General features: G+C 38.1%; 2 protein-coding genes across 4 annotated transcripts in view; one reads left to right on the plus strand and one right to left on the minus strand.

The window, feature by feature from the left end:
• The window catches only part of LOC107563746 (protein CYR61-like), an 11683-nt gene extending 6550 nt beyond the window's left edge, over positions 1-5133 (plus strand). For 2 of the 3 annotated variants that reach the window (XM_016248689.1, XM_016248690.1), the window contains exons 4-5: positions 1175-1353; positions 3143-5133. In XM_016248689.1, coding sequence (XP_016104175.1) covers positions 1175-1353; positions 3143-3448 — 485 coding nt within the window. In that variant the 3' untranslated portion in view covers positions 3449-5133. The remainder of the gene's footprint in view (positions 1-1174; positions 1354-3142) is intronic. The other variant, XR_001606139.1, reaches the window with a different exon arrangement.
• Positions 5134-6264: 1131 nt separating this feature from the next.
• Positions 6265-15439, minus strand: part of ddx39ab (DEAD (Asp-Glu-Ala-Asp) box polypeptide 39Ab) — a 9348-nt gene continuing 173 nt past the window's right edge. The window contains exons 2-10 of the mRNA XM_016248692.1: positions 11732-11940; positions 11518-11645; positions 10341-10617; positions 10147-10265; positions 8755-8886; positions 8416-8525; positions 7326-7470; positions 7100-7247; positions 6265-6507 (exon numbers count right to left, since the gene is read on the minus strand). Of these exons, the coding sequence (XP_016104178.1) occupies positions 6491-6507; positions 7100-7247; positions 7326-7470; positions 8416-8525; positions 8755-8886; positions 10147-10265; positions 10341-10617; positions 11518-11645; positions 11732-11939 (1284 nt within the window). The 5' untranslated portion in view covers position 11940 and the 3' untranslated portion in view covers positions 6265-6490. The remainder of the gene's footprint in view (positions 6508-7099; positions 7248-7325; positions 7471-8415; positions 8526-8754; positions 8887-10146; positions 10266-10340; positions 10618-11517; positions 11646-11731; positions 11941-15439) is intronic.

Below are 15439 nucleotides of genomic sequence, written 5' to 3' on the forward strand. Positions count from 1 at the left end.
CGAATGGAGGAATTATGGTATTAATGCTATCAATTCGTGTCGATAATGTATAATAGGGTAAATCCTGTATAGTGTTTTATCCTATATAGTGCTTGCATAAAGCAAGTAGTGCATACACTTATAGCTGTTATGTATCTTTGTAATTCATTGTAAGCCTCCTTTTGAAACATGCGCAAGCGCACCACCACATGCAAAATCAGTGTTTTTTTTAAACTGGTCAATTTTGAGATTTTGGGCTATTTTGCTTCCATAAAATGTCTTCTTTCAGACAAGTGGAAAGAAAACCTCTCTATTTTCTGAAGGTTTTTGCTGAGGGGTTTGTTCATACATCATTAAAGGGTTAGTTCACTCAAAAATGAACATTTTGATCTTTCAAGCTGTTTAATGCCACTCAGCGGGTGTTGCATGCATCAGTCCAAAATGAGTTAAATAAAAAGTGCCCATCCATAAAAAAGTCTCTCACACGGCTCCGGGGGGTGAACAAAGGCCTCCTGTAGCGAATCGATGCGTTTTTGTAAGAAAAATATCCATATTCAAAATGTAATAATCACTTTAATGTAGCTTGCGCCAACAGTTGTACACTGGAAGCAGCTCTGGGCTGATGACGTATGAGGTCGGCTTTGCGCATGCGCCGCTCAGAAGTTCATTGCAATACTTCAAGTTAAACTAAATGAAAATTATTTTTAAAAAGCCTAAAAATTAAATAGGCTTAGTATGTTTTAGATTTTTATTTTAAGTTAAAAAAAAATGTGATTTTCATGGTTTTAGTTTAAGTTAACTATAATAACCTTGGCTCAGGCTGTGATTGCTATCATCAATGACGTCTGTTTAGCATGTTTACATAAATCAACAATTAAAAACAGTGCAGCAGAGTGCAAGAATGTGTCCTGTGTGAATGCCCCCTTTGGCTGCCTTTGGGTTTCGGTTCAATTAACAATCAGTCCCAATGTGAGCTGTGGCGGTTCCTCCTGCATGCACTTCTGTGTGGGTGCCTGTGTTTAGGAGCCCACCGCTTCTTTTCCACAAGATCCTTGTGAACCAGCCCCACACACGGTGCCTCTGTCAGGTAGCTGTTTCCCTGCACGCCGTAATCACTTTCTCTGTGCGTCAGTGTTCCCTGTTGGCTGAATGGTGCCTGTGTACTAACTTACCCCGTCTCTCTCACTCTTTCTAGCATGCAAGCAAGCTGGACGGCAATGTGTTGTGCAGACGACAAGCTGGACGCCTTGTTCACGCAGCTGCGGGATGGGCATTTCATCTCGGGTCACCAATGAGAACGCGCAGTGCAAGCTGCTGAAGGAAACCAGACTCTGCAACATTCGTCCCTGTAGTTCTGTGGCTGTGCCTATAAAGGTAAACATACCAAGATTATCTGAAGAATCACCAAAAGATCTGCTGAAAAGACCAGTTTGTGTCTACTTGAATAGCACGAGAAATCTTCCTTGCTTCACCAAAAAAGACCAGCTTCTAAACTACATGTTTATGTTGGTGCACCAGCACCAAACTGGTACTAACAATACGAAAACATTCATTAAATTAAATCCATAAATCTAAACCATGCAATCATAATTTGGCCTTTGGCTCTTTCCAGTTTCACAATGGAAATGTTGCTCTTGCAGTGTTTTCCAATGTGCAAGTAAAATGTCTGTTTTTAACATTATTTAAAGCCTTGCTTATTGTTGAATATTATTAGGTATCAGGTATGATTCTGAATATGGAAGTAGCTTAAACAACAGCAGCAGCATACTTTAGCAGTTAACATGTCAGCATGCATGATGTAATGTAAAATTTGATTTAAATGAAGACATTTTCACTGCGGATAGTGCTGTTCTTCCTCACGATTCTTATCTTGTACTCCTAGTACAAATGTCTAAAATAAACATATGTTTACTGGAAATTCAAAATGACATAAGAATTATTGTTGTCTCAGAAAATTATCAGAATTAAGTGAGTTTATGATTAAAACAAGAACACATAATTGCCAGGAGGAAAAATCTGTTAATGCAGTAAGACTAAATACATTAATATTAAAGAAAAATGCAGTGTTGCTTCTCAAGTTAATTTATCCTGTTTTTATGATTTTAGAATTTGTATATATTTTTTTATTTATCTAAAAAAAAGAAAAGTAAAATCAAGAAGTCAATTTCAGTGGTGCACACTGCTAAAGTGATGTTTCATTGTGACTCTGTCTTAGGGTGTGTTTACACAACAACAATGTACTAACGGTAGACAATGTTGTTAAAATGATCCCTATTTACGTGTTTCTGAAAACAACTAAAAATGCTGTATTATGCATGCCAGGACAATAGTTGGCGATGTCACTTTATAAAGAAACAAGACTGATGGAACACATAATGTGTATGACATCGCCATTTTCAACAAATTTGTGGATTTGTTGTTTTCGATAAGGGTATAATTTTCAATAACTTGCACTTTGAAACCCATTTTCAAAAGTTCACATTCTCTGGCCACCAAAACACTGCTTTCACAGTCCCTGAAAGACAGCGGAGACCAGGACAACTAGATGAGCCCCAGATACAGATCCCCTGTAAAGACCTTGTCTCAGACGACCACCGGGACAAGACCACAGGAACCAGACGAGTCCTCTGCACAATGTGACTTTGCTGCAGCCTGGAATTGAACTGCTGGTTTCGTCTGGTCAGAGGAGAACTGGCCCCCCGACTGAGCCTGGTTTCTCCCAAGGTTTTTTCTCCATTCTGTCACCGATGGAGTTTTGGTTCCTTGCCGCTGTCGCCTCTGGCTTGCTTAGTTGGGGACACTTTATTTTTAGCGATATCGTTGACTTGATTGCAAAGATACTATTTAAACTGAGCTGGATGTTGACATCACTGAATTCTATGATGAACTGTCTTTAACTGAAAAATGAGTGTTTACTATTGTCATTTTGCATTATTGACACACTATTTTCCTAATTAATGCTGTTCAGTTGCTTTGACACAATCTGTATTGTTAAAAGCGCTATATAAATAAAGGTGACTTGACTTGACTTTCATGAAAATGAATGGCCAAAACGCAAAAAAACGATTCCCATTTTTAGTTGAAAATGGTGTCGCGTTATCACTGCACACTTCTTTTCTATTGCAGATGTGAGTGTAACCTGCCTTTTATTTTTATTTAACAGAAGGGGAGGAAGTGCTCTCGTACGCAGAAGTCTCCAGAGCCTCTGCGTTTGCGCTACGCTGGCTGCCGCAGCACACGCCTCTATCGGCCCAACTACTGCGGGACGTGTCTGGACGGGCGATGCTGCTCGCCCCGCCGTACACGGACGGCCCCCGTGCTCTTCGCCTGCCCCGACGGAGAGCACTTCGAGAGGGCCGTCATGTTTGTGCAGTCCTGCAAGTGCAACGACGAATGTGGCCACCTGAACGATGCGGCGCTCCCGCCCCAACGTTGGCTGTATGGCGACATGCACAAGTTTGTTGATTAACGCCTCGTTTGTCCAAAGACCCGCCCCCATGTCTTTCCCCAACCAATAGAGTAGCGTTTCGAACTGTAACTCTTGAGTAGACGCTAGGCCTAGGCCTTATTATAATGCAAATCCATGTGGAAAAAAGGGAAAATTTGGGTTTCCAATCCCTTGTGCCGAAAGCCTTAGAGTAGATGTGCTTACCGCGAGGATCCAGGATGGGATGAATCCTGGTTGTGAATATATACAATGGATTTTCTGATTGACTGGTCCTTACCATGAACAGTGATGCATTCTGGGGCACCTGCACAATCTAAATAAGAACAAAAAAACTGCCTCAGCGGGACGCTGATTAGACGCTTAAATGTGGTGGGACCGACTCTCAGCTTCACAAGGGCTGGTCTTTACTTCTTCTGTAGTGATTGCTTTGCCTTGACGTTCAAAGAACAGCCGGCAAATACGAGGGAAACTCATCGGGAAGTCGTTTTAAGCTACCCAGGGTTTGACTCAGCTGCTTGTGGACTCGATGCTGAGTTTGATGGTTTCGTGAGCCCATGACTCCGTCAACTCACTGAGGGATATTTGCCAAGTGCCGCAGCTTCCTGGCGTCAAAACGTCGGCTCCTCTGCTCCCGGCTAATTACAATCCTCTTCTTTGGGGGCAGAAAGAAACCCAGTAACCCTTTGGTTTGCAATAAAAATATGTTTAAAACACCAGCATCTGATGTAAACATGTAATTTGAAAGTAATGGGTGGGACGGTTCTTTCAAACGCTGGTCTGTAATCTACCACATGATGGCAGAGCCTCGTGCAAACGGCACTGGTGTCTGTGTTTTATAATGCAGCAGTCTCTATTTCTGCCTGGCATTGGTGCATGAACTGACGGAGGTGACGTCGCACCATCTGCCCTGAAGAATGAGAGTTTGAACAGGCTTCGAGACAAAAACCCCAAAATTTTGAAAGAGAGAAGCCATGTTGTCACTGAATAATTGTTATTTTTTGTTACATTTCGTTTGAATTCCCAATCTCAAATGAGTAAAACGGAATTTCTACATTTTACATTTCAGATGCCATGTTCTTTATAAAAGCAGTTTTTTTGAAGGAGAAATTACGTTGCGGAAAGGTGTTGACTGAATAAACTGCCAATTACATGCTGCATGCAAACTTGATGGAAAATTAACAGCGTTCTGTTGTTTCGTGTTACGCAAACTTTACTATGGATTCAGGAAACAGTCGCAACTACCTAGTTTTTAATTTTAAGTGTAATTTCGTCATGCATGGTACTTTGGTAAGAAAGCACAGGAAATTACGTACTCCAGTATCTCCTAGGCATTTTATTCCTGTCTGGCATGAAGAGTGGCGATCTTCTGGTCCCCAGTGTGCGTCTGTGGGATTTTCTTCACCCGTTTTATCGTACGGCAGGTAAAAATTAAGACTTTCTTTGACTACCAATCAAGCATTATTGCAATCAATCTGATTTAATCATAGCTGATATTTGCATGCTCTTATTAAAAACATTTTTGTACAACCTTATAGTCTCGAGTGGATTATATCAGGAAAAGACGAGCAGCCAACATGTGACACTTCAAGACAGTTGAAAATATTTACTTGGATTTGGGTCTGGTCTAAAATGATCTTGTATTACAAATTCCTCTCATTTGTTTCACCTCTTAAGAGAGGACAACCACTCACCATCCATTAAATAAACTGGCTTGTAAAAACAAGTGTGATCATTTGTTTTTGTTTTTTTATTATACTGCAGTGTAGTTCCAGCTGTAACCATTTTAACAGCCTAGTCAAACTCAGTTTACATTTTAAGTTTAACCCTCATATGGTTTGCATTTCCTTTTTACACTAATGGTATTTGGGGTCAATATGACTCCAAAATTGAGTAAATGTAAAAAATATATAAATGTTTAATCCTACAAATATATATTTGTTGTTTACTTCTCATCTATACATTAGAGCGGTGTTTTGGGAGATAAGTACTTTTGTATCTATTTACCACGAATCCTCAAATACACCATTAGCTTGCATGTTAAATATTACATTTTCATGAAAAAAAAAAAAATCACAATCTAAATTTGATTTAAGTTGTTTCTGGATATTGATCTAGGTGTTAGGTGTAGAATTATGCCATCTGCTGGTTAGAAACTTGGAGAAATGACAACTTTTTTGGGGGAAAAAAAAAAAGTGTAATGACCATATATATCCAGCAGAGGCCCATAGAGATCCATTCTTTTTCTTGGAGAAATGACAACTTTTTTGGGGGAAAAAAAAAAGTGTAATGACCATATATATCCAGCAGAGGCCCATAGAGATCCATTCTTTTTTCTGGAAGTGGCTAACTGCTACTTACAACTTTTGATATATATTTTGTAAACATATACCGAAACGTTATTTAAAAAAAAAAACAAAAAAAACATTAAAAACAGTTTCTCAAAGGTTAAATTTGTTTAAGGTATTTTGAAGTGCCCACTTTTGCAATAATGCCACAAATTTGCAGAAATGCCACACAAGTTGTCACTTTTTTTTTTTTTTTATTAAATCACTTTTTCTTCTCAATCTAAAAAGTAAAAATCTAATTTTATTTTACTTAAATGTAAATAAAAACCACAAAGACAACTTGTTTTGGAAATAAGTCAATTTCCTATTAAAAATTGACATTTTAGTCATTTGCAACCACACAAGTCTCTCAATGCATTAACCTCAAACAATGGAGGTTATGACACTGGCCTGCAAGTTTACCAAGACAAATATCTATTAAGATTAAACCATTACACTAATAGCACCTGGAAACCCATAACGAAACCGCTTTCATACAGTGACACTTCTCAGAAGACAAACACAGCCAGGTCAAGGTGTAGCATATAAAAAGATTTAATTTCATTAAAACCCAAAACAAAACATGATTTTAGGACAAAATCGTAAAACAGACAACTCGCCCGGTCCTCTGAGAGAAGCAGTAAAAACTGTGGGTTTGAGGTAAAAAGGAGGCTTTAAAAACAGAAGTTCTGCACCCCGCCGTGACCCAACAGCTGCGATTCTGGAAACATCAAGACCTTCATCTGGACTGTTCAACTGCACACAGAAGAGAGACAAACGTCACTTCAAACACGCAAGACCTCAAACACTACTCTTTCAACCAGTCCCTGTGGGTTTAAAATATTCGGCAAAAAACCAATGGGGGAACAAACTCAATGTTTGAAATTGAGAATGACGATATATCAATATATATCAGGGATAATAGTTAAAGTTTGGGGTCCAGATTAACTTCGCAATGCTTATATATTTGACAAACCCACAGATAGAGCCAAGGCTAATAACCTCAAAATATCCAATTAACTAGCCTCACTTCAATGACCACATTAATGTGGTCAGTTAATCTAGTAGTATTTGCTGTGGTATCGAAGTACTACTTCGCTTTAAGTAATAAATGGAAAGCAAGTTAAATTGCAATATTTTTCTTTTCTTGCTGATCCAAAAAAAATTCTGATCCGTGGGTCAAAAACTGTAATGTGATCCGAACCGTGAGATTTGTGATCCGTTGAACCACTAGTATTAATTCATCACACTCATCAGGTTACATTAAATTTGGAAGCAGATTATCAGAGTTCATTTCTTCATGCTCAAAACGCTTATCAGGTATAATAAGATGAGACCCAAGACTCACTGTAAGTGGAAATGTCAATCTCCTCTGGTAACTCAGCCACGTTGACCTCGAATCGGTCCTGCACGTCGTTCAGGATCTTTGCGTCCGTCTCGTCTGACACAAATGTGATGGCCAAACCCTTGGTGCCGAAGCGACCCGCACGAGCCACCTGAGAACAGGACGAGACCGTGTGAGACGTGCCACTGCAGAGATCTCAAACACTTGTGGCGACTACATGGATCCGTACCCTGTGGAGATACGTGTCGGAGTCCTCTGGCATGTCGTAGTTGAAGGCGATGTTGACCCTCTCGATATCCATTCCTCGCCCGAAAAGGTTTGTGGCCACTAGGATCCTCCTCTGAAAGTCTTTGAACTGCTGATACCGAGACAACCTGCGAGCAGAGACAAGACGAGTCTCAGCTACGTGCATTAAATAGTCAATTACATTGTTCATTTTAAGAAAAATGTTCAAGAGCTTCAAAATGAGATTAAGGAGATGAACATCATTTCAACAAGTTGTTAAATGCACTGAAGAGCTAATTACGAATGCATGAGGAAGTACAGAAATCGTTGCCAGAAAAAAAATATTACATGGGAAAATGCCATTTCTATATTCTTAGCAAGTTACATACCGAAAAGGAATTAAATGAGCATCCAATTTAAAGTGTTTGTGTCTTTAAGGATTGTAACTTTAAATCTGTGTTTCCCTGAACTGACTAAGAAAAAAAAAAAAAAGTATATAAAAAAAAATCCTTTAAGCTATTATAAGGGAGACTATTTATTTGTTGGCTGAAAATCAAAATTTGAACTCCAACCATGGACATTTGACCATCTGGTGTCAAAACATTGTTTATTTAAGCCAGGGGTTCTCAAACCTGTCCTGGATCTAGCACTGCACATTTTGTATGTCTCCCTTACCTGACACACCCAATTCATGTCTTGTAGTCTCTACTAAACAAGCTGATTAGTTGAATCAGGTGCATTAGGTAAGGAAGACATACAAAATGTGCAGGGCAGGCAGGCAGTCCACTTGCATGTCATGAGGGAAAAATAAAGTTTTTGGTAATCCTTGATTTATTTTAACTCCAGGGATGCTAATGTTTGTTTGACTATATTAGTTCCTTTTGCAGACTTCCATTGTTTTTATATCAGACTAATTATATTATCCTACCCCTAAACAAACCCTCACAGAAACCTGTGCAAAACACTAGACACAATCCATCTATATATACATAAACATGACGTGGCCAAAGTCATTTTAACACAATGTCCTCACTAGTCAACAGTCATATTTCATTACATAACAGGACATTCAGCCTAAACAAGTACACACACACCTCTCTTCCTGTGCCATTCCTCTGTGAATGGCGATGGCGGGGAAGTTCTGTTCCACCAGTAACTGTGAAAGTGCCACGCAACGCTGAACAGACTTCACAAATATCACCACCTGCAGGACAACAGCAGAATTACCCTCAAGAACATGAAGCATGCATTTGAGCTCAAGTATATACAACTATATTCTACAGGGGAAATGAGTGGCAGAGAAAGATGAACAAATGCACAGATTTGGAAAATCATGCAGTGACAAACCACAATGAAACTGGAATACATGGGGTCAGGTTTGATCAGGTTCCTCATTTGCAAGTGGCTTTGGAAACTCAAAGTGTTAAACTCACCTGGTTGAACTCCAGCACGTCGAGCAGGTCAAAGAGTTTGCGGTTCTTCTCGCTGTCCTTCAGTTTGCAGTAGTACTGCTGCAGACCGTGAAGGGTCAACTTCGTCTCATCGTCCACAAACACCTCCATCGGCTGAAAACAGACAGCAATCATCAGACAGGATGCTCTATATGCTTTAGATTAAAGCTCATTGCACACTTGAATCTGAAATTTTCGCAAGTTAAAAAATAAATACGACCTCACTTTGTCTTAATCATATTTACACACTGCCTCCATAACTTTAGTCATAAAAATTAGAATGGGGTCGATTTTCTGCATTTTTCACACCTGTACCAAACATTTTAAGAGGTGTTTTGACAATTCAGCCCCACCCTACAAGCAAACGCCAAAATCCAGAATGCCGTCTGACAAGTTAATCCACTTCGTCTCACAGCACAAAAGCACTGCACAGGTCCTTGCACACAGAGGTCTTTTTAATACGTAACCCCAGTACCGCTAGCAAAGCATGAAACTAAGCCACCGACATCCTGAACTAAACTTTTAACCCCCCCGGGATAATCCCGCAGCTCCTTGAGGTGGAACTCTCCTTCCCTCTGTACGCAACCTCATGATTGGATGGACCCAACATTTCATTTTTTCTCTTTTTAAGAAGATTTGAAAAATTACAACCTGACAATTTTACTTCTAAATGCCCAAATGGCTTAATACGTGTCCGATAACTTCCATAAAACTCACATTATACCCAAAGACTTTTTAAACCAAAACAGAATTCTTTTTTAAACTGCCATGTTTTCATCACACCGTTTTGAACATACTAAAATAACACGATGAATATTATAACTGATATACTATTAGTTTGCTAATATTTGGAATGGTTTTCATTTTAGTGGAATTTTGTTGCATGTTTGTTATTCAGTTTTAATTACTTAAACTAAGTTTTTTTTTTTTTTTTACTTTGAACAAATGTGTTAGGTTGTTAGGTTATGCATTAACGACTAACATGGCTTTTTTTTGTATTGACTTTAGTACTTCAACAAAAAATAGGTTTGAATTTTAAACTTTAAAAAAAAAAAATTTTTTTTTTTTTTTTTTATTGAATACAACTTAATCTTCATAAAATTCATCTAGTTTCCAAAGCAGCATTTCTCATTTTTGTTTAGTTTAAGAATTACTAAAGAACTACATAAATATAAGACAAATAAATATAAGTTCTGGACTCAACAAAAAGGGGGGGAAAAAAACATGCTGATAAACAAATGAGGCAAGAAAATACAACTTAATTCATAAAATTCAGCTAGTCTTCAAAGTAATATCGATGTGTCTAACACTCACGCTAGAAAATGACAAGACAGCAAATGGCACTCATTAAAGAAACAGACAGATGTTACTCACATCCTGCATGAACTTGCGGCAGACGGGCCGAATCTCTTTACTGAGGGTGGCGCTGAACATCATGCACTGCTTCTCGTGAGGGGTCAGTCTGAAGATGTCCTGAACGTCACGTCTCATATCTGACAGAGACATTATTTTAATCATCACAGACTTAGCGCAACACAGTTCTGAGCAGTTTTTGGTCAAACGCTCACCCAGCTGCTCCAGCATCTTGTCACACTCGTCCAGAACGAAGTGCTTGACGTTCTTCAGGTTGAGGGTTTTGTTTCGGACCAGGGCGAGGATTCGTCCCGGCGTGCCGACCACGATGTGAGGGCAGCTCTTCTTCAGGACCTCCTCGTCCTTCTTTATGGACATGCCACCAAAGAACACTGCCACCTTCACCGTGGGCATGTACTTGGAGAAACGCTCGTACTCCTTACTGATCTGAAACGCCAGCTCGCGCGTGTGACACATGACCAGCACAGACACCTGAATCACAGGAAAACAGTCAACTTCATCTTCTACAAGTTACAGATAAAAGAGTTATTAGGGCCACATATTGTCAAACCACCAGCATATGTATCTAACTTATGATAAAGAGTAACCAAATTACAAAACCCTTTGTGGTCAAATAAGATTTAAGGTTAATATTTGAATAATTTTCATGTAACCTGACATTAACCAACAGAGAACCATGAACATGCAGAAAAAAAAAAGTGTAACTTTTAGTAGGTGTAATGATCTTCTGCAAGTTTTATTTTAAAAGATTTATTCTAAACCGATTTAATCATTTTAATTGTTATTTCAATGACATTAAACCCACAGTGATGGTTCGGTTTCAGTCACATAACATGCAGATAAATAAAACTTAATCTTGGTTTTATTGATTGTGTTCATTTTAAATCATAACTCAGCATTTAAAATGAATGAACTGTTCGGCTAGTACACTGTCACAATACATGCACAAATAAAATTTATCCATCAAGTTTTATTTTGATCCTGGTAGAGAAAAAAAAAGCAGTTTTACATTGATAAAATATTAAAATAACACCATTCACATTTCTTTATTAATTGTATTTAGGATTTAAGTAATTTAGCACCGTTCAAACAAAACATTATTAATTTTTTTGCAAGTATTTTAAAATAATGCATTTTAATTAATTTCTACAATTAAACAGTCACTTGTTCACAACAATCTGACGTCAATTAATGGTCACAAGTTCAGTAGAAAATTGTATATATAAAAATCAATGAATTATAAATTACTAGCTTCTCTCATCAGCTCACGGAGTGAAACTCTTGAGTTTGGGAAACTCTGAGTTTAGCAATTTCAAACTAACACGGCACAGTTCTAATGGTTTGATCGCAAACCAAAACGGATATACTAACCTGTCCGTCCACCGGCTCGATCTGCTGTAGGGTAGCGAGCACAAACACGGCTGTCTTTCCCATACCGGACTTGGCCTGACACAGGATATCCATGCCGAGAATGGCCTGCGGGATGCACTCGTGCTGCACTAAAAACACACATAGGAAGTTCACTTAAGATGCTAATCAACATATATAGTTACATTAGGAGAACCAGCATCTCAGAGTCTCTAACCTTCAGACGGATGCTCAAAACCGCAGTCCACGATGGCCCTCAGCAGCTCTGGCTTCAGCAGAAAGTCTCTGAAGCCTGAGCTGTGGATGGACACGTATGAGCCCTTCACCTCCTTCTTGCCCACCGGAGCGGTGCTTTCTGGGGCTCCTTGAGGCTCATCGTCCTCTTCATAATCCAGCAGCTCGTTGTCAACATCATTCTCAGCCATTCTGGAGACAAAAGGAGTGAGAGAGCAATTAAATCACACCGTCAGACGACTCGCACGTCCATGGTTCAATGGAGGGACCACCACTGAGAAAGTGGACCAAGCCTGGAGAAGGTTAGAAAGTCTAAGTTGACATCTAACCATCAAATTAAACACACAAGACAGAAACCATGTAAACAAACCCAGAAACCTCAGACTTAGCCTCTTACCACAGACACACTTTTGAAAGTCACAAATGTACAAGAATTTGCCATTTTACAAGTACTTTGGTGGTACCAAAGAACAATGCAATAAAACTCCACACTGAACTAACATACACGTGCAAAATGACAATTACATGGTTCTCAAAGTCAAAAATAAAAACAAATGTATAAGACTTAAAGGCACAATATGTAAGTTTTCGCTGCTAGAGGGCGCGTATTCAAAATAAACAAAGAAACAAAGGCGTAGTTTGATGACACCGTGACTGAGTGTGGAATCATGGGAGTTGTCGTCTTCATCCCCACAGCCGATGCAATCTGTTGGGACTTGGGCAGAAATCATGTTCATGGATGAGCAAATGTATTAAAGATTTATTAGCATTGTAGTATGAAGCAGAGTGAGGCGGAAAGTCGTCGACGCGAAACAAGGCCGCTGAACAAGCGTGACACGAGCAAATTATTTTTTACCATGATTTACAGAAAACAGCCACTAAAATGTCATTCAGTGTAACAATCTTGTCAGGTATTATTTACCACAAGAATCAGTTTATGACATATTAAAAGACTAAGTCTTACCCCAAATACTTCTTAATTGCAATTTTACATTCTGAAACTGTGCCACTACACCATTTTGGACATTTGTCAGCAAGAATTGTGTACTCATTTAAAATTGCAATAAAATATAGTACGCCAGCCACTAAAATGTCATTCAGTGTAACAATCTTGTCAGGTATTATTTACCACAAGAATCAGTTTATGACATTAAAAGACTAAGTCTTACCCCAAATACTTCTTAATTGCAATTTTACATTCTGAAACGGTAACAACTGAAATGGTGCCACTACACCATTTTGGACATTTGTCAGCAAGAATTGTGTACTCATTTAAAATTGCAATAAAATATAGTACGCTCACTTACTCTTTTATATATTTTAATACGTGCAGTTCAGAATAAGTGTTGTTTCAATTTTTACATAAATACATGTTACACTGAATGAAAACGGAAAATTATTTCACCCACATTTTGATTTTATTCTCCCAACACCTATTTGAAACCTTAAAAGTATACACTTTACTTGCATTTAATGTGCTTTCTATACATAGGGTAAATGTACCTATTAAGCACACTTCCATATTTGAGCTCAGATTATAAAAAGAAAACATTATCATACTTGATGTCTTAACAAATTGATGGGTTTGTTACTACATACCTCCTGTAATTTCAAGTCAATCAGATCATTGCGCACTGAGATATGATTCTCCATGTGTTCACACTGTCTGGCGGCCATTTTGAAAGCTGTCTGAAAACTTTCACCAAAAGAGTAGCTCCTTAAATGTGCATTTTTTTTTTTTTTTTAGACGTTTAAGCCTTTATTTTGTGTAAGTTTCACTACTTATTGTAAATTTAAGAGATTAACGTTTAGACTTCTGCAGATTACAACCTGGAACATGGATGTGGGAAATAATTAGTTAGATCCAAAAGATAGTTTTAGTAACATAGCGCAGAGGCTAAAGAACAGTTAGCTGACTAGCTGTATAAGATCGTGTGCTACGCTAATATATTGCTTCACAGGCATTACTGGCTTGTACTTTTACACATTCATAATATTATAAATTAACAGTTTATTGCTGGTCTGTGGTTTTATACAGCAGTCTTTTTTAAAGATTTCATATTTTAAGGTGAGCTTAAAGGGTGCACGACTATGAAAAATAACAGCTTCAGTGTGACATCAGTAAGAAAAAGCACAATTTCATAGATTGTTAATAATAAAAGTATGAACTTAATACATGACCTAGATTTATTTCGCAAAATAGTCATTTTAATAAATATTACATGAAATTTATTAAAAATTGCTTCTACTCCCATTAAGCTCAGTGTGATTCATTAAGCTCTTCTACATTGAACGTCTATGTAAATACTTCATAAACAGACTTTAAATATTAACTGATGGTTGTCACGAAGTTAAGTTAAATGATTTTCTATAGCTTCTGTCGACTCAAATCTACAGACTGGCTCTGACCTCTGGCAACTACTGTGAACTTCTCCAGACTGTAAATCAGTGGAAAATCGGGGTAAAATCATGTAGTGTATTCCAGCCTTAAGAGACTATAGATAAGTTGACATCCATTTAATAAGAAGCTTCATAATGAGGCTAGTTTCTGTGTTCATTCCCATGAATGAAATGTTTTATTGGTTTGTTTCATTTGATTTTTGAATGCGTGTTACTTAGCTGAACGCAGACTAGTCTAGATGTTGCAATGTGCTTAAATGATACTTCATTATGAATATATAGCTGATCAAATTGAATGCCTTGTTGCTTCATTTTTGTGATTGACTTTGTACATTCAAAAAATATATATATATTTTCTCAATTATTCTTTAAAAAGGTTGTTTAAAATAAACAATTTTTAATAAAAAAAAATGATGTGAGCTTAATGGGAACAGTGGTGTGCTTAAAGGGTAAAAAAACACGTACCCATTAAGCACAGCCAGACTTTTTGCATTTAATGATGTGTATCTTAAAATGCTTTTGTCATTTAAAATTTAATATTTTTGAGATTAATTTTATTTTAATATAACTTTTTGTACTGTAACCACTATCTTGTGCACTAAAAATGTCTCAATGTAGATTTTGGTGAGCTTAATAGGTACGTTTACCCAAAAAAAAAACACTTTTGTTAATTTTATTTTGATGTGAACATTTACGTTTCTTTGACCCACGTACAAATACAAGAAGCCAAAGCGGTCCAAAAGAAACATGGCCTATGGTACCATGGGAAACAATGATCCGTCGCGCAAGTCACTTTGTGGAACAGGTTTATATGGGCCTCAACCACCAACATCCAGAAGAGGCTCTCATCTCAACGTAACGAACGTCTAAAATAATTTTTCTACGCAAACACGCGATATTCTACGCTGCAGAGAAACGGGATCACGATACCAGAGACGGTGTTGATCAGCAACAGAGAAATTAGTTTAATTGTAGAAGCCATGTAACTTAAACGCGAAGCGGACAATAGACCGGCGTTTAGCTATTGTTATACGTTACACTAGAAAAAGGCCAATAAAATATAAACGAAAACTCCACGCGGGCTTATGTTTCATGCGGTCCACCACCCCGGACAACGCGATATCGTATAAAAAAAACATGCATATAACTTAACAGAAAATATAAGCGCTCACACGCGCGCTCGCTTCGGTTAGCACGCACAGCTAACGCGCTCAATGACACAACGCTTCGATCACACATGAAACTTCCCTGCTGGATAAACTCACAACGTTATATACTTTAAAAAAAAAAA

The sequence above is a fragment of the Sinocyclocheilus grahami genome, unplaced genomic scaffold, assembly GCF_001515645.1.
Source record: "Sinocyclocheilus grahami isolate Dianchi unplaced genomic scaffold, SAMN03320097.WGS_v1.1 scaffold888.1, whole genome shotgun sequence".
Classification (NCBI taxonomy): Eukaryota; Metazoa; Chordata; class Actinopteri; order Cypriniformes; family Cyprinidae; genus Sinocyclocheilus; species Sinocyclocheilus grahami.